This window comes from Myxocyprinus asiaticus, chromosome 26, assembly GCF_019703515.2.
Source record: "Myxocyprinus asiaticus isolate MX2 ecotype Aquarium Trade chromosome 26, UBuf_Myxa_2, whole genome shotgun sequence".
In the NCBI taxonomy this organism is placed as follows: Eukaryota; Metazoa; Chordata; class Actinopteri; order Cypriniformes; family Catostomidae; genus Myxocyprinus; species Myxocyprinus asiaticus.
The window spans coordinates 27,585,646-27,609,818 of record NC_059369.1 but is presented as its reverse complement, the minus strand read 5'-3'; the positions used below and the strand labels follow the sequence as shown (position 1 = coordinate 27,609,818).

General features: G+C 37.1%; 2 protein-coding genes across 5 annotated transcripts in view; both read left to right on the top strand.

The window, feature by feature from the left end:
• LOC127417258 (semaphorin-4B-like) overlaps positions 1-10,062 on the top strand; it is a 93,898-nt gene extending 83,836 nt beyond the window's left edge. Inside the window, exons 12-15 of the mRNA XM_051657134.1 lie at positions 2,647-2,762; positions 3,228-3,385; positions 3,592-3,680; positions 4,191-10,062. Coding sequence (XP_051513094.1) covers positions 2,647-2,762; positions 3,228-3,385; positions 3,592-3,680; positions 4,191-4,954 — 1,127 coding nt within the window. The 3' untranslated portion in view covers positions 4,955-10,062. The remainder of the gene's footprint in view (positions 1-2,646; positions 2,763-3,227; positions 3,386-3,591; positions 3,681-4,190) is intronic.
• Positions 10,063-13,869: 3,807 nt separating this feature from the next.
• LOC127417297 (ras and EF-hand domain-containing protein-like) lies at positions 13,870-24,157 on the top strand. Of its 4 annotated transcripts, none has more exons than XM_051657220.1 (17): positions 13,870-14,715; positions 16,002-16,154; positions 18,352-18,439; positions 19,298-19,393; positions 19,515-19,595; positions 19,693-19,808; positions 20,153-20,221; positions 20,765-20,846; positions 20,992-21,062; positions 21,190-21,373; positions 21,485-21,640; positions 21,776-21,920; positions 22,014-22,095; positions 23,074-23,188; positions 23,306-23,419; positions 23,500-23,576; positions 23,669-24,157. In XM_051657220.1, the coding sequence occupies exons 1-17, from the start codon at positions 14,405-14,407 to the stop codon at positions 23,769-23,771; spliced, it is 2,043 nt and encodes a 680-aa protein (XP_051513180.1). In that variant the 5' UTR covers positions 13,870-14,404; the 3' UTR covers positions 23,772-24,157. The 4 variants fall into 4 exon arrangements, with proteins under 4 accessions (XP_051513180.1, XP_051513179.1, XP_051513183.1 ...); XM_051657219.1 differs by having other exon boundaries at positions 18,349-18,439; XM_051657223.1 differs by having other exon boundaries at positions 13,871-14,715; positions 21,485-21,586.
• The last annotated feature ends 16 nt before the right edge of the window (positions 24,158-24,173 follow it).

The following is a 24,173-nucleotide window of genomic DNA, read 5'->3' as shown; positions in this document are numbered from 1 at the left end:
ATATGTGACGTGAGAACAACAACCACGAAAACTATCTGCTCTGGTTTTGTAAACAAGCACCATTTAAGAACAATGAACAATTATCTTGGTATATATAGCACTTATTGTTGAGAAGAGCCGTCCGACTCGCAATTCACTGCCGTTCTTTTAAATCCAGCCTTTTGAATGTGACGTCACCTCAGCTCCCGAGGGATTATGGGATCGTAAAGTGTCCTTACCGGAAATAGTAGGTCATCCGCTTACTGCTATACTGTGGATTCAGACATACTACTCCATTGGCATACTGTTTTGGGCATACTATATAGTAGGGAAGTATGGATATTCGGACACAGCATCAGTATAGGCTGAAATCAGACTAGGCTAGAGCTAATACATTTGTCCCCAGTGTCAGAGGAAGTGTGCCAGGTCAGGATTTGTTTAGCACCTAAGCCCATTACAGACTAGAGTAAATCTGATTTTAAACTAGCATTCTTCCATAAGAGCTTTCTGATTCCTGTCCCAAGCCCCATTATTACCTGCATCACAAGGGAATTTAATTCCAGGATTTTAGTCCTTGGAAATCAAACACTGATCTAATGCAGCAGAATGTTATCCTTTGTCTTAGACAGCCGAAAAGGTGTGTGACTACATATTCAGCCCTTAAATTAGCCTTTTTTTTCTCAGTACTCTTTGTTTTTTAGTGAAACCTGGACTGATTTCAACAAATTTGGAACAAGATCTGCTAAATAACAAATATTCCTTGTTCTGCTACTGGATTTGAAAATGTTAATGATGCTATCTTGTTTTTGTTGTATCTTCAAATGTTTTTTGAAGTTTCATATAGTTTTTGGACACAACGTCAGAGAATGTTGTGAATCCATTGATTTCAAATAAGATTGTGCATCACAAGGACCTGGAGAAAAACACAAGAGCAGGGGCGGACTGGCCAATTCAATGGCTTTTATTTTGAAATTACTTACACATCGGAGCGCATATCCGTATGAGCGCATCAACTTCGTACCTCATTTGGACCTTATTATTTGACATACAAATCACAATAATGGTGATAACACAACATATTAATACTAAAAACAACATATTAAGTATAAAATGAGCTCTGAATAATCACTAAATGACAAATAACTGCAAGTTACAACAAATACAATAACAGCAGCGTAAATCAAATCAGCAAACAGTAAAGCTATGAGCAGTACATAGTCATTTGATTAATTTATTAATACTGCAAAGCATTTCTGGGAGCTGAAGCATGGCTTGCTGAATAATGTTCACGCCTGATAAATAAGTCATGAAAAATATTACTTTGTAGCTATTTGAGTAGCTATACTTTATTTAAAGGATAGCAGAAACAGCACTTGTTAAAGCATAGGGCTTTTCACGTTTTCTTAAGAATAGTCTGGGGAAGGAATTAAAACACTGCAGATATAAAGATGCAACAAAATCACATAGAGTGAAAACATGAGCAATTAATCTGTAAAATGTCTGCACATTTCTGCACTTTAAAATGTATGTTTATTTAGTTATTTATTTTTACATATATTTATATTTGTATATTATGTGCATTATTCTGGCCAAATTTGTTTTCACAGATTTTTTAAAATAAACATTTACACATAGTTATGTAAGTAATTGACATGAAATTTTAAGCATTGTCAACAGTGTCCTGCTGTGTGACACTTTGTTCATCTAACTATTTTAAACCACATTTTATGATCTTGTTTAGCTAATATATTATTATTATACTTGTTGTTTCCACAACCTCATATTAACTTAGACAATAGTTTATTTGCACTTCTAGAAAAAAGTTGAAAGGTGATTAAGATCTTTAAAATCTTGCTGACTTGCTTAAATGCTCACTTTCCCTTGTACTTTCATGTACATTTTAACCTAACATCTGTATGTTGGGAAAAAAGTTTTCTGACATGTTATTTTTTTTATCTATGAAGTACTTATTTTTAGTGCTTTCTCTAAAAGATCCACTCATCACATTTACAGTGGTTTCATATGTTTTAAAGTTTTGACAAATTTTGCACTGGTGGGGCCCGTTGTCATGACTGGCAGTCAATATAAATGTCTTTTTTTCAACACAATTTGAAATTGAGCCGTAAAATGAAATCAATGAGCCAGTGTGTTATGGTGTGGTGTGTTGCGGGCCTGGTTTGGTGGACCGCTCTGGGCCAGAAAGTCCAGGGCCACTTTTTAGTCCCAGTCTGCCCCTGCACAGGGGTTTGTGAAAGTGATGCTGTGTCATGTGACCAAATGTTGACAAATGTTTTACTTTTGCTGAAACACTTTGACATAGGCATACGTTGGCCAATAATAATTTTCGACAGGCAGGTCCAGGTGTGCTTTTCGGAAATCCACTTTTTCCGTTTTATTTCAAACTGACCCTGCTCTTTCCACACCCTCAAAACAGATCTTGCACATTCATATGCGCCCAAAGCATCATTACACCTTACCAGACATGATATGATAAGATTCCTTCGCCAAACAACTGAATGCGATAATACAGCACAAAGCTCTTTCCACTGGTCGCAATAACTTGCAAGACACTTGACAGATCAGTGCAGACATTGATGTTTTGCTATCTGGTGATAAAATGGTCCACACCCTTGAGTACAACATCTCATGTCATTCATGTTGTTTCAGATGACGGCAGAATTCACAAAGCTATCAACGTTAAGAATAAGATGCACATCATTGAGGAGCTGGAGGTTTTCCCTGAGCCTCAGCCCGTACAACACATTGAACTGGATGATGAGAAGGTACTTCATTGTCCTCTTAAATTCATCTACTTTCTTTGTCCTTGTCATGCACACTGGAGAACATGTGATTTGGTGAAATGACAGTGTGGCTGGATAAGGCAAAGCCTGGAAAGGACTATATCCTAACTAAGATAATTACATCCCTGTTTCCTCAAAGGGGAACTGTGTGCAGATGGGAGACTAACACTGTTTGCTCTGTCCACAAACCACTCACTTTAGACTTTAGTTGTGTGTAACTCAGGCTGCTTACATGGGGCATTGTACAGCTCGCATATATAGTGGCACACCATAAGAACTAACTGAAAATGTCTTAATGCATCTGTCTTTGCAATAATCACCTAGTAGCTTTTATGTATTCTGGCATCTGTCTACAAAATGTGTCATGGTTCTGTAGATAGTGGTTGTCCTAAGGAGTGGCCTTCCTAAAGACGTGTCTCATTTCTGTTGTGTTTTCGTTTCCAACAGGGGCTGTTGTTTGTGTCCAGCTATTCTGGGTTGGTTGAAATCCCTCTCGCCAACTGCTCCAACTACCAAAGCTGTGGAGAATGTGTGTTGTCTAGAGATCCTTACTGTGTCTGGACAGGGAAGCAGTGTTTAAATTTCAGACATGCTCCACTCAAGAGGTTTGTATGTTTAACTTACTGTACAACCCATCTACTCATTTACAATTACAAACCAACAAGTACAGTATACTAACAGTTTTAAAACTGTATCCAGATAAGCGTAATGCAATGTTACATTTTGTTTCTAACATTCACATACTAAACATACATGCACTTAAAATGAATGCTAGGACTACAGTACACTTACATTGCTCTTTTCTTCCCAGTCAGTGGCAACAAGATGTAGATGACGCCAACACTGGCATGTGCAAATTAACAATACCTAGCCCCCGTTCTGCAAGACCACCTTCACCACGTAAGTAGAAGCCTTAAATTAATATTCCTGGCTCAATACAAATTAAGCTCAATCGACAGTATTTGTGGCATAGTATTGATTACCACAAAAATTAATTTTGACTTGCCTCTCGTTTTCTTAAAAAATAAAAAAAAAACAGTGTGGTTACAGTTACAGTGAGGTGCTTAAAATGGAAGTGAATGTGGCCAATTTTTGAATGTTAAAATACTCACATAATCAACATTATGCCACAAATGCTGTCGATTGAGCTTAAATTGTATTGAACCCAGAACATTCCTTTAAAATATCTAATATGGCACAATGACATTTGAATATTTGAAGAGCTTGTTAGCATCAAACCACAAAGTGCGCTATAGAGTGAAAGAAACAAAGGCAATCTATGCCAGTTCTAAAAACACTGTGGTAAAACATTGTGGCATGATTAAACACATTTATATAGTGCCTCCAGCTAGGATGTGCAATGTAAAATGTTTGATTTATGAGTTGCTAATAACCCATTTTAACCCACAGGTGTGCAATCATGTCAAGTGATACAAATTCCAGCCAACACTTTTACGGTTCTACCTTGTAAGCTGCGTTCCAACTTGGCCGAGAGGCGATGGGTGTACAGCAATTCTGCAGAGCGATTTGTCTACCCTAGTCCTGAAGGGGGGCTAGTGGTGGTTGCCCAAGTGGACAGGGAGGAAATCTATGAATGTTGGTCTGAAGAAGATGGATACCAACATCTTCTGGCCAATTACTGTGTAAAAGCAGAGCCCGAAAGCACCACCCTGATTGGACGGTCCCGGACACAGATAGTGCCTCAGGGGGAGGCTATTATCCTTCCTGGAGAAACGTGGTCACCGCAGAAAACCAAAACTTACTGGAATGAACTGATTGTGGTATGTGCCTTACTCGTCTTCTCCCTGGTGGTCCTGTCTCTGTTCGTGGCTTACCGGAACCGAGACCGGATGAAGTCCATGCTAAAGGAAAGTGAGTGCCCCAACATGCAACAAAAGAAACCACGGATTCCTGGAAAGCATACGGAGAGCCTTCCGTTAAATGGCAACAATATCCCGCCCTCTGTGTCTGACCACAAGGGCTACCAGACTCTCAATGATAACTACATCTGCAGTACACCCACCCATGACTGCTCCTCACCTGAGAACAGTAAGAGCTTCTCAGAATCTGAGAGGAGACCACTGAACTTAAAGGAGAGCCACGTGGAGATCTCGCCGACATGCCCGCGGCCTCGGGTGCGACTGGGCTCAGAGATTAAAGACTCCATTGTTTAAGTCTAGAAAGATGCCACTGAAACCGTGGTTTGGAATGACTGTTAATACTAGTGGCCTCTGACTGAACAGCACCAAGGGAGGGACATACTGAAATGTCTGGAAACATACCATCACTGGGTTTTATTTTGCACTTTGTCCTCTCATTTTGTCTTGGTGATCTGTTCATAATTCTCAGTCACTGCCAAGTCTGTGAAGCACTCAGAGCCACAACGAGTGGGACGCAAGTCCTTTGCAGCTATGCTAGAGTACGCTTATGATGGGCACTGAGTGACACTGATCCAGTGGTTCCACATGTACCTGCCCAGTCCGTCCTAATTGTCCGGTGGCATCTGTGTGAAAGCAATATGATGCCCTCAGGGTTCAATAACCTGTCATGCTCCCATCTCTTTCTGAATCTGCTATTTAGAGTTGGTTGTCCAGCAGATGGAACCAGCAGTCGGTGAACAACTAAATACTAATTCAAACTTTAGTCTATAACAAAGTCGATTATGATTCTCTGCTAAACATAGTGCCTGTAATTAGATGATTAGCCTACATTTAATCATTAAACAGAATATAAGGAATAGTGGTACATCAAAAGTTTTGAAAAAGCAAGATGATATATGCAAAAACCTTTACGCAGTATATCACCATGACCTCAGCAAATAGCAAGCATACTGTACTATGCAAATCACTTAGAGGAAACTGAATGGAGATGCATCATGCAGAGAGCTAACAAACAGCACACAGCTGTCCTAGTACAATAAGTGATGCCACGTCCTCTGTATTCTACACTGCTTTTTTAGAGATACACATTTAATAAAGTATTCAAGTGAGATTGAGGGACAATCGCATAAGAGATGAGCCCACAGTGGGGTTTTAGGATGTGGAGGACTCCAAAGAAGGCGTGTTAGCAATACCATAAGTATATCCAAGGCTCAAACTAAGTTCTGAACATAAGACACCAAAATTTGAAAGCAGCGTCTATCAGGCAGATATCTCAATATGCTTTTACTGCCACCCTCCAACCAAAATCAGTTGCTAATGGACCAGTGATATAGAGTAGACCTTCTATGTAATAGATCATTGAAGTTGTGGATAAAACAGTAAATTGAATTTACGTATCTTGAGATTATTTGCTGATACAAATTGGTGGTCTGTTGTGCCAAAATTTTGATTTAGTGAAAAATTTTAGATCTCTCAAAGTCTTGACTCAAAAGTGTACTTCTCTCTGATTAAAAACACAGGTTGCCATGTGGAAACTGAAGCTTTTAAAATTCTAATTATGTATTTACATTTGGACAGAATGGAAATGTTCCTGTCCTCACTGGATGCAAACACGTACAGTTATGCGGTTAAGGCATTACATGCCAATTTTAAGCTAAGTTATGAGATCTGTGCTCAAGAAGAAATGTAGCGTGACCAGCAGATTTGTTTTTTTGTTTTTTGTTTTTTCATGACAAGTGCCATGTTCACTGTAACACCTTAAGTCAAAGGCAGGCTAACAGATGTTTTGGGTGGGAGCAATGACATATGGAGTATTGAAACAGTCCATTATAAATAGTCAGTTGTAGTGGTTCAATTTCAAATTGGGCTTGGCACTATAAAACAGTAAGTGGTTACAGAGTTATGGGCATGGAAATAACAAAACAGGACACACAACTATGTACATTAATGCAGCATACATCAGGATCGCACACAATGTCAGGATCTATGTAAAAATGTATATTTAAGAACACACACAAAAGATTTTTCCCGGATCCTGTATTACGATTTTTACCACATACACACACAAAATCCCAAAGGCAAGCATTATATATTGCAACACCCAAGTGTGTAATATATTTAATTTCATCACCATTAATCTTCAAAGATCGTGCAGACATTTGTACTGTGAATGTAGTTATGTGTTGTATGAAAGTGTTCTAGAAATAAGGTGTGTTTGACTTGAAATGCATCTTGATTTGCCGATCGTCAAGATTTGCCAGAGAAGAGCCATCAAGCCGGACACTTGCGCTTCTCGTCGTCTGCTGAACCTACCCCAGTCACGGTAGATCACGCTATGTTTGCTTTCTTTATTGCAGACGAAGTCGCAGGACTGTTTCTAGGCATTGGCGAACTAGGTGGTCACCAAAGAGGAGAACCCCCCCCACCCCCAACAGGGGCAGCAATAGGGATCTCGCCTAGGGTGCCAGAATGGTCTGAAACAACCAAGTGGAGTTCAGATAGACAGACAGATGTTCTGACAGATGTCAGAAACATTGTTCATTTGAAAAGGTTATGTGCTGCTTAATACAGTGCATGTTGTTTGTATAAGAAGAAAGTCCAATAAAAGCCTGTATTATTTTAATACCAATAAAGGAGTTAGTATTAGTAATCATTTTGATTTTTTATGAATAAAAATTATATGACTATGACAAACATAATATAGCATGATATAAATATGATGTACTGTTATAAAAACGCAGAGTTGTGAGAGTTTTCTCTGACCTGGAGGTGTCAGAATAAACACCATGGTAATGGCATTCTACCACACTACTCTTATTTCTGACATAGCAGAATTAGTCAAAGTAGAATGTGAAGTACGCAATTGCGAATGCAGCCCATGAAACATGTAACCGCTGTCACGTTGTGAGTCTGGCCAATGGTGAATCAGCTGTGTCGTCATTCAGAGCTTGTGCAGCTCCTCTGGAGCAACTGCAGAGGCTGCACCAGTCGGCTGCTCTCGAATCGCTCCCGCAGTACTTTGATGGCATATGTAATGGTCACGCGGCAGTGGCACCGGTTCAAGTCGGGCAAAATTTCTAACCAACATGCACTGATTCAATTCCAGCGCTGATCGGTCTGTGCAGCGCTGCATGAAGTCGAACACACCAATTCTTTCATCTGAAACATTGTGTCTTATTTAAATTTATCATAAATGATCTGACAAAGTAGCTGTGCATTGGGCATGCTGCTGATGGACTATGACTTTGATCACAAAGTTGTATAATTACACTGATCAGCCACAACATTAAACCCACTGACAAGTGAAGTGAATAATATTTATTTTCTCGTTACAATGGCACCTGTCAAGGGGTGGGATATATTAGGCAGCAAGTGAACAGTCAGTTCTTGAATTTCATTTGTTGGAAGCAGGAAAAACGGGCAAGCGTAAGGATTTGAGGGACTTTGACAAGGGCCAAATTGTGATGGCTTGATGACTGGGTCAGAGAATCTCCAAACGGCAGGTCTTATGGGGTGTTCCCACCAGTATGCAGTGGTTATTAACTACCAAAAATGGTCCAAGGAAGGACAACCGGTGAACCGGTGTTGTATCGAAATGTGTTCCCTGTCAGAATCTGTTTCCTAGCCCCAATAGGGTATGGGGTTATGGTTAGGGTTAGGGTAGGTAGTAAAGTGTAGGTTATGTTAGGGTAGGTAGGATAGGGTAGGATAGGGAAGGGTTAAGCTTAGGTTTGTGCATGGGGGAACATATTCTGACAGCAGAGAATGTTACCGTCAGATACTGTTCCTCCCATACAGATCTGCTGGGGGAAACAGATCCCCACGGGAAAACCGAGTCCGACACAACACCGGCGACAGGGTCATGGGCGCCCAAGGCTCATTGATGCGTGTGGGGAGCGAAGGCTAGCCCATCTGGTCCGATCCCACAGAAGAGCTACTGTAGCACAAATTGCTGAAAAACGTAATGCTGGCCATGATAGAAAGGTGTCAGAACACACAGTGCATCGCAGCTTGCTGCATATGGGGCTGAGTAGCCGTAGAATGGTCAGAGTGCCCATGCTGACCCCGTCCACCAACGAAAGCACCTACAATAGGCATGTGAGCATCGGAACTGGACCATGGAGCAATGGAAGAAGGTGGCCTGGTCTGATGAATCACGTTTTCTTTCAGATCATGTTGACGTCTGGGTGCGTGTGTGTTGTTTACCTGGGGAAGAGATGGCAGCAGAATGCACAAAGGGAAGAAGGCACAAGGGGGACCTACACGATATTATGCAGGTGGTTTTAATGTTGTGGCTGATTGGTGTATATTGTGTCTTTAAGGGGAGGTATTCCAAAGCTATTAATGTTATATTGGGATTGGATGAAATATAGGCAGCATGTTGCTTTTTTTTTTTTTTTTTACCAGAATGCATTTCTTTTATATTTGCACAGAATGTGGGAAAGGTTTAAAGGGAAGTTTCCGGGAATGAATGTTCTCTTGAAAATTCTGTAGCTAGATGGTTTTATTAATGCCTCCAAGCAACATTTTGACAACCTATTGTGACTCAAAGGTTGTGTGGAAAAACAAATGTAATCTTGTAGCCTTTTCGTGAATCAAACACATGTGAACAGAAAGCAAACCTCACATGCATGTCTGCTCTGATGGACTACATAGTAGAATTACCTATTTTCTTGTAAAGTCGCAAACCACTGTATATTGAATGGTTGTCTGTGCAACAGTCCACTGCAAGAGTCTCCACTGTGCTAATACTTACAAAGGTCTGCTAATATATACATCTATCACACATACAGAACACTTACCGAATGTGTTTAAAGCACAAAAAAAAAAAAAAAAAAAAGAATGAAAAAAATTATGTATTTGTAAAATGTATGTAACTGTTTTACATATACACTGACCTCTGTTTGAAAATCACTATCACAATTTCATGCAAAAATAATTTAAATTAGAAGTAAATTTTCTCATCCTTTTCAGCAACTCATCACTAGTGTGCTGTTTTACAGAGTAGACAATGTGAAACATTCACTGTACATCAGCTGCTACCTGCAAGCAGTAGATTTAGTCACGTACAGATAGTCATAGTCACATATTTCTATCTCTGACTCAGTGCTGAACTGACTCAGACATGAGTTATTGGACTGTAGTCTACTATCGTAAATGCTCAGATACATTCTTTATAATGCCACACCAAGAAGCCCTGACCTATTGTAAGTTAATGTCTTGTAAACTTTAATGTAAATGTGTATTTGTACATTTTGCTGCCAATGTAAAGAAAAACCCTGTTGTGAAATGTATTTTTTGTAGTATACATCACTACTGTTTTTGTTGTTTTTATTACATTGTACATAAGCACTTTAATTTAATTTTTTTTTTTAAATAAAATAAATAAACCCAAGTTATGATTCAACATTCTTTTGGACTGTCACAAGTATAGTTTTTGAAACTTGCAATTTTAAGTTTTAGGGAAAATGGCATCAAACCATTAATTTTGATAAAATATTATCAAGATCATATTTGAAACTTCTCTCACTGACACGTTACTTGTCACTGGCCTTCATATGCATGTGCTAAGGTAAATATAAACAGGTACATCTTTCACTAATAAATTTATTTTGGATTTGTTAATAACAAAAAAAAAATAAAAAAAAAATCATAATAAATAAATAAATAAAAATGTAGGCTACACTTGTCAAGGAAATGTTGCAGGTCTAAAAAGAATATGTTTCAGATTGAACCTAATGAAAGTGGACAATATGCAACATGATAAATATAAATGTATGATGCAATAATGTGCAGAAATAACAGAAAGTTCAGTTTACATGTTAAAGAAACGTTAACCTTTTAACATGTGCTACTTACATTTCCAGACACAAATCACTTGGCTTATTTCAGTAGCTGATGGTTCAATGCCCTCTACTGACAAGCAAACATATACTGTATTATAAATAGAAACATACTACATTCTCCTACACTGGACATACATTACTGGTCATATATATATATATATATATAATTTTTTTTTTTTTTTTTCGTCTGCAAAAAAAGTCACCCTTTGCCTAGAATTTGCAGACATGAACTCTGGACATTTTCTCAACCAACTTCTTGAGGTATCACCCTGGGATGCTTTTTAAACAGTATTGAAGGATTTCCCATCTATGTTGGGCACTTATTGGCTGCTTTTCTTTATTATTTGGTCCAAGTCATCAATTTAAAAAAAAAAAAAAAAATTTTTTTTTTTTTTTACATTTTAGTTTTATAATGAAATAAATTAATATGGTGGCACAATTATATTTTTGTCTACAAAACTAATTTCAAACATTTAAGCATATGCCTTCAGATCAAAAGATTTTTAAGATCATGAGAAATATTTCAGTCAAGTGTTTCAAAACTTTTGACCGGTAGTGTATGTATTATTATTTTAGGTTTACAGGCTTTCTTTTACAATTTTCCTGAAAAAAATTTACATTACAAACACACAACTCGCATTTCTCGTTATAATATAACAAAAGTTTGAATCACGTGCACAAGTGCTTTGAAAATGTGACTTTGATAATACTGCCATCATGTGGCAATTGTTGGCAAGCGACTCATCATATGCTGCAGTCGTGTGATCATTAGTTCAATCCAGTTTAAATAAAGTAAACATCCAAAATGTGACGTAGTTACATCAACGTAATGCTTATATGCAATCATGGTCAAATAAATAATTGACTTCATCGAAAATCATGTTAATCCCTCTTCATGAGTGTGCATGTGTGTAGCCTAGTAGCTTACTATTTGACTCAGTTAAAAGTTAACAATGACTGAATCACTTGCAAACACAAGTTTCGTTTAGGCCTTTAGGCGTTTACACAATGACTCCTGTAGTTAGCCATTGATAGATGGGAGATAAAAAATAAAATAAAAAATAAAATATATATATATATATATATATATATATATATATATATATATATATATATATATATATATATATATATATATATATTATAATTATTATTATTATTTATTTTATTTATTTTTATTTGTTTTTATTTATTTTATTTTTTTCAGATGGATAACTGTGGTTGTGGCACTTTTAGGTTTACTTTTATGATGGTAATTCACCTGCAAGTCAGTTAATCTGTAAAGATAATTGAAGATGAGAAATTGCCTCTACCTCATTGGGTGTAGCCAAAAGTTGTGGCAAGGACGGACATCACCAAACAAAGGCAGGCAACCAATAAGGGAAATAAAGTAACAGTGTGTTTAACAGAAGGTGACGACCGCGGTGGCGCGCAATGTATCTACTTCAGTAGGACTTGTAATGTCACTTCATGTTCATGCATAAGTATGGTTGCCACTTTTGAAGTTTTAAAATAAGGGACACTTAATTGGGGGGTTTGGGGGAATGACGGCCCCTAACCACATCTTCCACAGTTTTAGCAATAAATGTGTTGAGTTAATATGCATTATTTTATTTTTTCCCCTTTTTCTCCCCGCTCTAAGTCCTCATGGTGGCTTAGTGACTCGTCTCAATCCGGGTGGCGGAGGACAAATCTCAGTTGCCTCCACATCTGAGACCGTCAACCCACGCATCTTATCACGTGGCTTGTTGAGTGTGTTACCGCAGAGACATAGTGCATGTGGAGGCTTCACGCCATCCACCGCGGCATCCACGTACAACTCACCACTCGCACTACCAAGAGTGAGAGCCACATTATAGCGACCATGAGGAGGTTACTTCATGTGACCCTACCCTCCCTAGCAACTGGGCCAATTTGGTTGCTTAGGTGACCTGGCTGAAGTCACTCAGCACACCCTGGATTTGAACTCGTGAACTCCAGGGGTGGTAGTCAGCGTCTTTACTCACTGAGCTACTCAGACCGTTAATATGCGTTATTAATAAAAATTTTATATCCTTTCTTATATGCTAAAATGAGAACTTTCCTGACCCATGACTTATAAAAAAAATAACATTCTTTTTTTTTTTTTTTTTTTTTTGATTATTTGTCTTCTTTATCTTGTGTATACATTTTGGATGGTTTATACATATTTTGTAATTTTTTTAATAATCTTTATTTATTATATTTGTTTATTTTTTTCCTTCACCTGTACTTGTCTTTATTATTGTATTCATACATTGTTTGATCTTATTGAACATTTATATAGAAAAAACTCCACAGTTTTACCACCATTTGTGGACTTTTCAGACGGTCCTTTACCACACCCTCCACAGTATTAGCACGTTTTAGCACAATGTGTGGACATTTCAGACGGTCCCTTACCCACGGTAGGCAAATTTTCCAACTTGTATCAATGTTAAATTTGCGATCTGGAACGATTTCACCGTGACACCATCTGACCAGCTCAAATACGGGACAAATCGTCATTTCATCTTTAAATACGGGGCGAGCCCGTATTTTACGGGACGGGTGGCAACCCTATGCATAAGTGCAAATCTAATGATAGAAAACTTATTTCAGAAATGTTTGTGGCGGCCCACACATGTAAGGGGCTGTTCAAACCAAATGTGTCTTTACACTAAAAAGGCAAGACCCAGCGATGGGGAAATATAACAGGAATTTCACCAGACGTGTTTTTAAAAGTTCAAGTTCCTTTTAAAGGTGCACTCAGTATTTTTTTTTTCTTCCTCATTTAAAATGTTTTACTGCTATAGAAAATTACTTGTAATTTTGAAACATATGTGTAAAATCAATGACAAATGACACAGTCATTCCAGTAACCTTATAAAACCTGTTTTACTCTACATAGAGAAGGTCCCCTCATGGGGGCTGCCATGTTAGAATCACATGACCAGCCGAATACTCAATGATTAAATGAATCATGGATGACTGAATAGTGAGTAGATGGTATTTTCTCTTTTTTAGAATATAATATTATTTATTATTTGGGAAGTGTTATTTAATAAAACCAGAAGCCCTCCCACGTGACATCATAGTATTTAAATATAATGGCCCTAATAATCTTTGAACAGAGAAAGCAATAAAGACCAAGACCACTACCAAGTATTTATGTAATTTATTAATTATTTATTTATAATATATGTTTCCTTGTTTTTATCCTCCTCTGGTATTTTTCTCCCATTTCTTCGTTGTTATTTATTATTATTATTATTATTATTATTATTATTATTATTATTATTTGTTCTAAGTTCTTTGAATAATAGAAGGAAACTGACATTACAACTGTGGCACTGCTGACGAAGATGCGCAGACAAATGGAGGTAAAAAATGTGTGGAACCCATCAAAAGTATATTCTAACTACCACTAAACTTTCAAAATTCACAAAATGAATACTTCAGACATAATTCAAACTTCACACAAAGTCTGCTGTAACTATTATTGATAATGTTTCACACTGTAAACCCGACAAACACAAAACGTTCTCTTGACGGGAACCGAAAAATTCCCTTGGGAACCGAAAATTGTTAGTAGGGAATGTGGGCTGGTTCTGAGATTGTTGTGGACATTTAAGACACGCCTACCTCCGCAGCTGTCCAATGGCACACAAACTTTGTAACAAGGCGAGATTATTCAGTCGCTCATGCATTCATCTGCCTGTGTCTTGATTTAAGCGAGTTTTCTGCGCACCTGTTGATGATGTGTTGGGTCTGGTAGATCTTTAGCGATCATCTGCTTCACAAATTCCTCTTCTTTCTTTTTTCGTTTTTAACACTTCCATTTTTTGGAGGGTTGCTGGTGTACACAGGTGGATAGTCGTTTGTTTATCAAAGTTTAAAGATGGACCAAGCTGACCTTCGGAGTCTTTTTGCGGCGTGTGATGGAAATCGATCTGGAAGAATCGAATACGATGACTTCGTCAATGTTTGTCGAGAGCTTTATGTCCCTGCTGACGGGATAAGGACTTTATTCAACAAGTTCGACCTGGACGGAGACGGATGCATTAATTTAAACGATTTTTCGTCCAGCTTTCAGGAAGTATCCGAAGCCCTCAATCTGGCTTTGTTGGACAACTGTTCGCAAAGTCAGAGGATTGCTTGGGATGAATTTGAGAACACATTAGACGGTGATGTTGCTTTTTATTTGGCAAGGTATGAAAATTGTTGGGACGTATGGATATTTTGACTTGTGAAGTGATGTAGGCTAGCACAAAACCAAACCTGTTCACAACTGATAATAAGCATTACAAAGGGCAAACCGATGTATGTGAGGCTTTTAGTGAAGGAATTTTCATGTCTTGCCTGATCAGGTGATTCTCACGAAACCTGTCAAGAAAACAAAAGCGACAAATAAGAATATATGTTTTGGATATTGAAAACGAGGCTTATTTTTGGGTTATTATTATTATTATTATTATTATTATTATACGTGATTTTCTAGGCCTTTGGGGTATAAATGGGTCTATTTTATTTCTTCCTTAAACACTAAATGGCAAAAAAAAAACAAAAAAAAAAAAACTGGGACTTACCTATACACCTGTTTGTCACTATATAGTGCCAGATTTTCCTGATTCATCGGGTGGAATGATTAAAGGTTGATTTTTTTTTTTTTTTTTTTTTATGTAATTGACCTAACATTTAATATATATATATAATTTTTTTTTTTTTTTTTTTTTTTAAATGTTGCAAATGTATATGTAGTGAGAAATTATCACATTTATTACTGGGGAATTTTTTTTCTTTTTCATAATTGTCATTTTCAGTTGTATTCAAGGTAACTAAATCAAAAGGTTTTCAGTAACTATACTATAAGCGAAAGGATAGTATTTGGGGTAAAAAGCTTATCGCAGGGCCCCCATAAACCACATTGTTTTCCTTAAGTGGGGGGAATAGATTAGTCATTAATGTTCAAAGTGGGCTCGCATTGACTGATCCAATCACAATGGAGATTAATTTGTTTATAGAATACTTAATGTTATGAATTGCCAAATGTTATTGTAATTAACAGGAAATGCACACTTTTCTGAAGTAGTTATATTGAATAAGCATTAACTTATGTAACAAAACAAACAAAAAAAATCTTTCTGTCTCAATTATTTGCATAAGTTGACAAATTCAGGCCTGTAACTATTGCCCCTATATCTGTCACTGTATAACCCCTAAGGCTGCATGTAAAAGGCCCCCTATAACCACCTTTTGATTATTTTTAATAAAGTTTTCACTCAAATTACGTTGCTCATCAATATTCAGTAAAAAAGAAATGTATATTTTTCCCATGTTGATGCACTAAGGCCAGAAAAAAAGGAGAAAAAAACAAAACAAAATTCTCTCTTTAGCCCCATTGCACCCTACACACATTTTACCAAGTGTCTGAGATATGCTCTTGCAGGGTTCATGGTTTATATTGTTACTTTTAACAGTTTTTATTGTGTCTGCAGGCAGTTGGATCTATTGAGTGAGTTGTATGAACAGATTCACTCCACATCTGATGAGCTGTTACTGCAGCAATATGAGGATCTCATTAAGTCCCTTGTGGCTGAGAGCAGAGAGCACAGGATAGAGAGAGAACGACTGCGGACCAGTCTGCGAAGGTGAGAAACATTTCCAGGATTCAGCTGGGATGCTGTTGTGAAGTCAAACAGATGTTGCTACAGCTGGTTCTGCTATAATTATTGCAATATGGAGTGTACCATTAAGCATCTGAGAAGATCCACCCCCCCCCAAAGTCTTTGAATAATTCCACCACACTTCAGAATGGGGTCATTGAAGGCCCTTTCACTTTTAATGCCTGTCAAGACTGTGAGTGTTACAGTACTTGATCTTCAACAGAGCTTAATGTATTACTTAATTATTAGTATTTTCACATGATAAATTAAATCAAATGCAATTGTGATTGAATGTTTTTTTGTACCTTTACCAGGGCCAGTGTGAGTTTCAGGCCATTTGATGAAACTGCCACTTGCCATGTTGGGCCAGTTCAGCGGTGTCACAATTTACATTCATTGATCTTGTAAATGTGTTTTTATGCCTTGCAAACTTTAACATTTGGATTTCGGTGATATATTGAATGCCGTTGCAAATTCTTCTGATTTAAACTTAAAACCAGAACATTATCTAGCTGGAAAATACAGAAGGTTTTGTAGAAATTGTGAGAATGATTTGTATTTAAGGCATCCATAACAATGGGTTAAAAAATAAAAATCGATCAGTAATGTTTTGCATCATATGCTAAAAATTTTCAGCCAATGTAGTTGATCGTAAAGAGAATTTTACACGTTTAAAAAAAATAAAAAATATATATTATTCCTGGCACATAAATGTTCAAAAGTATATTGCTAAAATGAAAAGTATAATTTTTCTGTGGTGAGGCCAGTGAAAATCTGAACTACTGGCTTGAACGTCCCAACAGAATTTAGTGTTTTTATTGTTCAGTATTTAATGAATTTACGTTAACATCACCACGAACTTCATTATCTACTATATAATAAGGTGAAAACAAGCGGAAGCATGAATAATATATTATGTAAGCATTTAATGGCTTCAGCACTCTTTCAGCAAACTTTCACTATCGTCAGTTTAAAGCAATCCTCCCATGTTCATATTACTCAAAAAAAAAAAAAATCATGTAACCAGTTGAGTTAATTCAACAATAACAAAAAAAGTGTCTTGTCAGCTTTACTTAATCGATGTGCATTGGGACAATATTAATATTTTCTGTTTGGTTAACTTAAACTGGCCAGATGATTTCTAGTTCCCAACATGATTCGCATGGGACTCAACAAGGGGACTAAATGTTCAAATTAAGTGTTATTTTATATGTCTTTGTGCAAGATGAATATGAAGGGGGAGACTTTATAGTGTTTAATGTTTTATGTTGGGTTACCATCATGGTAAAGAGTGGAGCTTGAGCCTAGGTTAAGGACCAATACATTTTGAGTATTCTTCATATTGCTTTACCCACTGAGCAATTGCTTTGCTAACCATAGTGACTATGATGCACTCAGTAGTGCTTCCCACCAGCATGTGTTTAGCATGCTAACATTTCCTTTCACTAGCTAGCATATCACTAAAAGTGTTTCATCTGAGCATTCTGACATGTTAACTTGATTCAGTTAGGTTCTTTATACTTTATGTATTTAAATTGAAATTAAATGGTACTTTTAATTTAAGAGAACTCATTTCAAACATGTGTAACCACCACTGTCCATGATTGAATCAAGTTCAGTCAAAGAGTTATATTTTTGACTGAGGTTCTAAAGCTTTCGTTGTAAAATTTAGAGTGGTTTTATTCTCCAGGAAGGAGGAAATTGAAAATCAGGCTAGAGTTACTAAGCTTGCCCTTTTCACTTTTCTCAGAAACAAGAATGTCTGAGTGCTTCTATAGGTGTTGACCCATTTTAGAAGCTCTGTTTTCTCTGCAAGATATAGGCTAGTCTAGCATTTTAACTGTGTGTTTAGTGCAAGGTCCACTTTACACGCAGCTCCAGTTCTCAAGAGCACTGGCTTCTTTCCTCCCTTTGCTGTCATCAGAGGTTTGCTCAACTGCACGTGCTTGATTATGAGAAGAATGTGTAGCTTAAAGGAGTAATTCATCTCTCCAGTAGTAGCTCCTCGGGGAACACAATTTCTTTGAGATCTGGATGTAGGTGTAATTGGATGCATTAAAGGGTATCCTAAGAATAAGACTGGCTTTTTTTAAACTGCGTTTGGTTAAAAAGACTTCATAGTTAGCATTGCGTACTGTAAGTGTGCTGTTAGACAAGCTGTGTAGTTACTTGTTTTCAGCAGAACAGAGGAACTGAGCAGCAGTCAGTTGGCAGAGATGGAGGACCTGCAGCAGCAGCTGGCCCGCACAGAAGAGCAGGTCAGGGAAGAGGTGAGAAGTCGGACCGTTTTGGTGTGTGTAGTGATGAGAATGGAGAATGATTATGAATTGGCACAATTGCATACATTTTTATTGGATGTTAAAAATGTAAAGGAATAGTTGACCTTAAAATGAAAATTCCATCATTATTTACTCATCCTCATGTTGTACCCAACCTGAATGATTATCTTTCCTCTGTACAAAAACAAAAAACAACAAAAACATTGACTACTCTTTTCTGGTGCTTTCAAGCACTGACAAAAAAGTATCAAAAGTCTATATGAATTTTGCACTAAATTCCAATTGTTCTGCTGTCATAAGATAGCTATGTATGATGAATGGACCAAAATAAGTCATTATTTTTAATTTGGACCAATTTCTTTATTATTATTATTATTTTGACGCTTAATAGGTCCTCATTCACTAATTATATGGAAAAGAGTGCCTCGGATATTCTTAAAAATAATCTTGGTTTACTACTAGTTTGAAATTACATGACCGAGTAAATGACATAATTTAGATTCTTGTGTAAAATATTATTTTAATACACTGGCTGTTCAAGAGAATACTATACTTTTCTGAATTCATGGGGACATTATTAATATGTTTAATTATGAAGTACCATAGTGTTTTTGTATACAAACACATCTATATAGATTTTGTTCTGTCTTAGTAAATGGAAAAGGGAGAGTTCAGGTGTGACTTCTAACTGAGCGGTTCACCTTCATTCTTCGAGCCAAGTGTGAAGATTTTAACAGGAGTTCCAGCCAGATGCTGTGCACACAGGCTTCTCTATGAGAGCTTGTAAATGCCTCTTTATTAGGCCTGTGCATATAAGGAAAACACTCTTCTTGGGTTTCATGCATACAGGAGCAAAAGAAATTGGACGAATCCATTGCTATGCTCCAAATCAAGCACGAGAATGAGCTGGCAGACCTGCAGGCAGCAATAGAGAGGCTCACAAAGGTGGGAGAATTTAGTCTTTTCAAAATGCAAGTGGGATTCTCATTTTAACATTATTGCATGTGATTTAAAATGTGTATAACTATTGTATTGTGTTGCTCGCATTGTTTGCCTCCAACATTAGCAATATCAAGAGGAGTCCACATTAAAGAGCCCCAGAGAAGATGGCATCAAATTGAGAGTACAGATTAGAGATCTAACACAGGTACTGTGTGAATCAGATATTCCACCAAATCCCAAGTGTTACTGTCCAAATATGTTTTTATGACTTTGTCAGCTTTCATTTCTGCATTCTTCTATAGGAAAATGTAGAACTGAGGACTTCTCTCACGAAAGCCCAGATGAGCATCTCAGTTCTCCAAATAGAGTTGGACAGATTCAAAAACGCCTTCACCGACCAGAAACACCAACATGAGAGGTGGTAACATTAATCCCTGAGTTGATTAAGTGGTGCTTGCTTAAGCAATCTGAGGTAATGATCCCTCATATTATGCAGCTTGTTTGGGAGAGGTGTGCTGTTATCCACCCACAACACCCTAGCTTTGTGGTGGCAAAATTAGCAAAAGCAAGCACCACTCAAAATCCAAAAATCTAGTTAAGCTTCTCAAAAATATGTACCCTAAGACATTAATGCTGTCTCTTGTTTAATGAGAATGTATTATCCTTTCTAACTTGATCTAATTCTAACCCAGTTTATTATTTAAGAAAATAATTTTTTTTTAATTTATTTATTTACATTTTTAATGTCAATTTCTCTCACAGAGAAAGTGATGACCTTAAAAAGATGGTGATGGAATATCAGTCTTACTCCAGCCATATAGAAATGCTCCAGTAAGTCTGTTCAGTTTTATTCTTTAATTGTCACTTTCTAAATTTGCTGATCTGTTGCTCATCAGTATTATTGGTAGTGGTGTAATGCATCCAATATACACTCAGTGACCACTTTATTAGGTAAACTTGTGCACCGTTCTGAGTGAACTCTAGAGACTGTTGTTCGTGAAAATTACTGGAGATCAGCAGTTACAGAAATATTCAAACCAGCCTGTCTGGCACCAAAAATCATGCCACGGTCTAAATCACTGATCACATTTTTTTCCACATTCTGATGGATGATGTGACATCAACAGAAGCTCCTGAATTGTATCTTCATATATTTATGTATTGCACTGCTGCCACACGCTGATTAATCGCATGAATAGGTAGGTGTATAGGTGCACCTAATAAAGTGGTCACTGAGTGTGTATAATGTGTTAATGGATAGCATGTGTTTTCAGTGAAGCTCAATCAAAATATTCAAACGAGGAAAAGGATTTTCTTGTCACTTATTAGAAATCTCATAATGGATGTAAATTTGACACTTATTCTCCACATAAGGGAAATTAACAAAAAGTTGTATGACGGCAACGATGGGTTACGCTCTGCTCTGAGCCTGGATAATGCCTCTACAAAAAGACGGGTAGCTATTTAATTGGATTTTTATTTTCCATTTTTCTCATGTACTGCTTTATTTCAGTATAATCTAATGTTGTGTAGAATTTTCTGGAACTCATTTTAATGTACATATATAACTTGTCTTTGTTAAAATATTTACTCTTCTGCAGCTCTCCCCCAAAAATGAAGTTCCTCCTAGGAAAATGAAACTGATTCGGCAGAGTACGATGAATCAGAGCAGGTAGTTGAACACTATTGTTTATTCAGTGTTTGTTGCAGTTATACCTCAATAGGATTAGGAAGGAGTACAAAGTAAATGTTCAAGACGCTTTGTTTTATGGCTGACATTTCTGTCTGTTACTTTAAAGTTTTGCTAATGAAGAGGACTCCATGACCCTGGTTAAGTGCTGGACTGAGAAGTATTTGGACAGTGGAGTTTCCCTACAGACAGACACTGAGCCAATGTCAGGCAGCAATTATGACAGTGATGACAGCTGTCATTTAGTGGAAACGGTGCATCATAGCTACTCTTATATTCCTACTGAGCTGGAGGTAAGCCTTCTGTAAGCTTTAATATATAATGTAGCTGTAGATCTGATGTAAAAGTGGTAAAGGTTAATGAAGTAAATGCATATTCCTTGGTTGAATAACAATGTCTGATAGGTTTCAGACCTGAAGTTTGAAGCGGTGGAATCTGTAGCTCCAAGCACAGTTGGCTCAGTTACCTCTTCACTACGACGCCGGTTGTCTGCTTTTCCTGTCAATGTACTGGATGCACCTTTAGCTTACTCAAGCTTACTTGGTTGGAAATCTGCATTTGTACTGCAACAATTATATTTGCTGTATAACTATCACATAATATCTTTGTGTTGGTATTTAATACATTGCCGCATGATGGTTCTCGCCTCCAATCCTCCATTAATCCCAATTCGCTGACCATTTTGTGCTCTACAGCAAACTGAAGCAGACCTGTGTGACACCAATGAGCTTGCTCCAGTGTATCATCTGGTGCTGGCTGGGGATGCTGGGTCAGGAAAATCCAGCTTTTTACTACGACTGAGTCTCAATGAATTCAGAGGAGATATACAAACAACTCTAGGTGAGAAATTTGTCAATTGTGCTTTTAAAATTTTATCATCTCATGTTACCATATAAATATTGAGAATCCTAAAAGCACTAAGAATTCTTGCAGGTGTTGATTTTCAAATAAAGAAGATGCTTGTGGATGGAGAGAAAACTAACCTTCAAATCTGGGACACTGCTGGACAGGAAAGGTATATGCTTGGCTTTGTGTGGTTTAATTCTTAAAAGGCACTGTTCAGTGAAACTTTGAAATTCTGTCACTATTTAATCACCCTTATGTTGATCCAAAACCAGATGACTGGCTTTCTTTCATGGATCACAAATGTATATGTTTGGCAGAATGACAACCTCAGTCACAATTAATGTTCATTGTATAGAAAAAAAAGAAGCAATAGTGAACTGTGACCGAGACTAACATACTGCTTGGTCTCCTTTTGTGTTCCTCAGAAGAAAGTCGTAAAGGTTTGGAAGAACATGACAATTTTGACAATTGTAATTTTTGGGTGACATATCCCTTTAAGGCAAGGAAACACCTGCTTAGTCGATCTGGATTTTATGAAAAGCAATCCTTTTCAATGTGTTGGTTAATTGATACTAGTTTGAGTAGCTTGGATTTGTAAAGTGGGTTGTGCCACCTAGAGATTTACTGTTCCCTTAATAGATTTTAAAGGGGTTAAGCAAAGAGTCTCATGATAACACTTAACAAATAGAGTATTCTGGGTTATTTTCAACCTAATGTCGATGTACTGCAACTGTGACATGCTGTAGGTTAATACAGACCGTTTCATCCTGCACTGTGTATAAACAAATGGGAAATGTTTGTTGTAGATACACTCGAAGACTTTTAGCAGGCAAAAGGCCAGAGGGTTTAAAAGGTAAACCTTGTATTTTGTCAAAGCACATGAATTATTGCATACAAATGTTTAATCTGTAAAGTTTTCTGACTAGTCCTGTTGAGGTGGGACTTAGGTTTCACACCTTATGTCTCATGCTAACATGTGTAATATTCATGTTATGTATTTTTTTGTATTGAAATTTGATATGGTACATAGACATTAGGTTGAAAATAACCCTGGCTATTCCTTTAAACTTAGAATATATTGATGAACATTGTAATAAAAAAAATCATCTTTCGGCAAAAATGTAATTGCTACTTTTTTCTTGTACAGGTTCCGCAGCATTGCCAGGTCATACTTTCGAAAAGCACATGGAGTGCTACTGTTGTATGATGTGACATCTGAGAGCAGTTTCCTAAATGTTCGCGAATGGGTGGAACAGATTCGGGTACATTTACATATTTTGCTTTGACATTTCTTTGTATCAAAATTTGTTGTCTGAATCCAGTTAATGTATGGTTGAGCAAACTACATTTTTCTTTCTTTCTTTTTTTTTTTCTCACAGGAGTCAACAGATGAGGACATCCCAGTGTGTGTGATTGGCAACAAGGTGGATTTGAGGGCTGAGAAGCCAGAGGGAAGATGTGTAAGTGCTTTCCATGGGGAAAAGCTTGCTATGGTGAGTGTCATATCAGTTTTGGGTGGAAAGAATGTAATAACTATCATGACCATTCTAATGGCTGCTGTTTATGACATTAGGCTTACAATGCCCTGTTCTGTGAGGCAAGTGCAAAAGAGGGGACAAATGTTGTAGAGGCAGTTTTACATTTAGCAAGGTAAGAAATCTAATTGGTTCTTTCAAACTCATTCTAACACCAATTAAAAAAAGTTATTTTAAGGCTTAAAGTGTTATTAATCATTATCACAGGGAAGTAAAGAAACATGCTAAACTGAGATGGAGGTCAGAGTCGCAGGGAAAGCTGAGCATTCACAATCAGAGAAAGACACCGATCAACTGCTGTGGAGTTTAAGTCTCGCTGGTCATTGCTTGGATACACCTTAGAGATGCCAAGTTTAATTGTCTTAATGATTTTAAAGTCTGTGCTTTGTAGTCATGGTAACTTTAAATACTGTCAATGTTTAATTCTACCATAATCATGTCCTTTTATTTGAAAAATGTTGTGGCAAGAAATCTAGTGTATTTTAGAGAACTGGACATCTTTGTTTAGTACTCAGTGTTAAGCACAGTGATCAAATGTATACTTGTACATTTGCCTATAAATTACCAAGATTCACTTCAGGGTTCTGTGTTAAGTGTTTTACTTGTTATTTAAGTGTTGTAATATTTTGAATCGTTTTGAAGGACATGTTTATACAAATGTTTCTAACATTGTGTTAAATAAAAATTTTAGACTAACTCTGACTCATTATTT

What these genes read in the sequence shown, in the direction of transcription:
- LOC127417297 (XM_051657219.1), top strand. Translation starts at nt 14,405, where the DNA reads ATGGACCAAGCTGACCTTCGGAGTCTTTTTGCGGCGTGTGATGGAAAT. An exon ending in ATGCCTCTACAAAAAGACGG is followed by an intron (nt 20,847 to 20,991) that starts GTAGCTATTTAA and finishes ACTCTTCTGCAG; the next exon opens with CTCTCCCCCAAAAATGAAGT. An exon ending in GACACTGCTGGACAGGAAAG is followed by an intron (nt 22,096 to 23,073) that starts GTATATGCTTGG and finishes TTTCTTGTACAG; the next exon opens with GTTCCGCAGCATTGCCAGGT.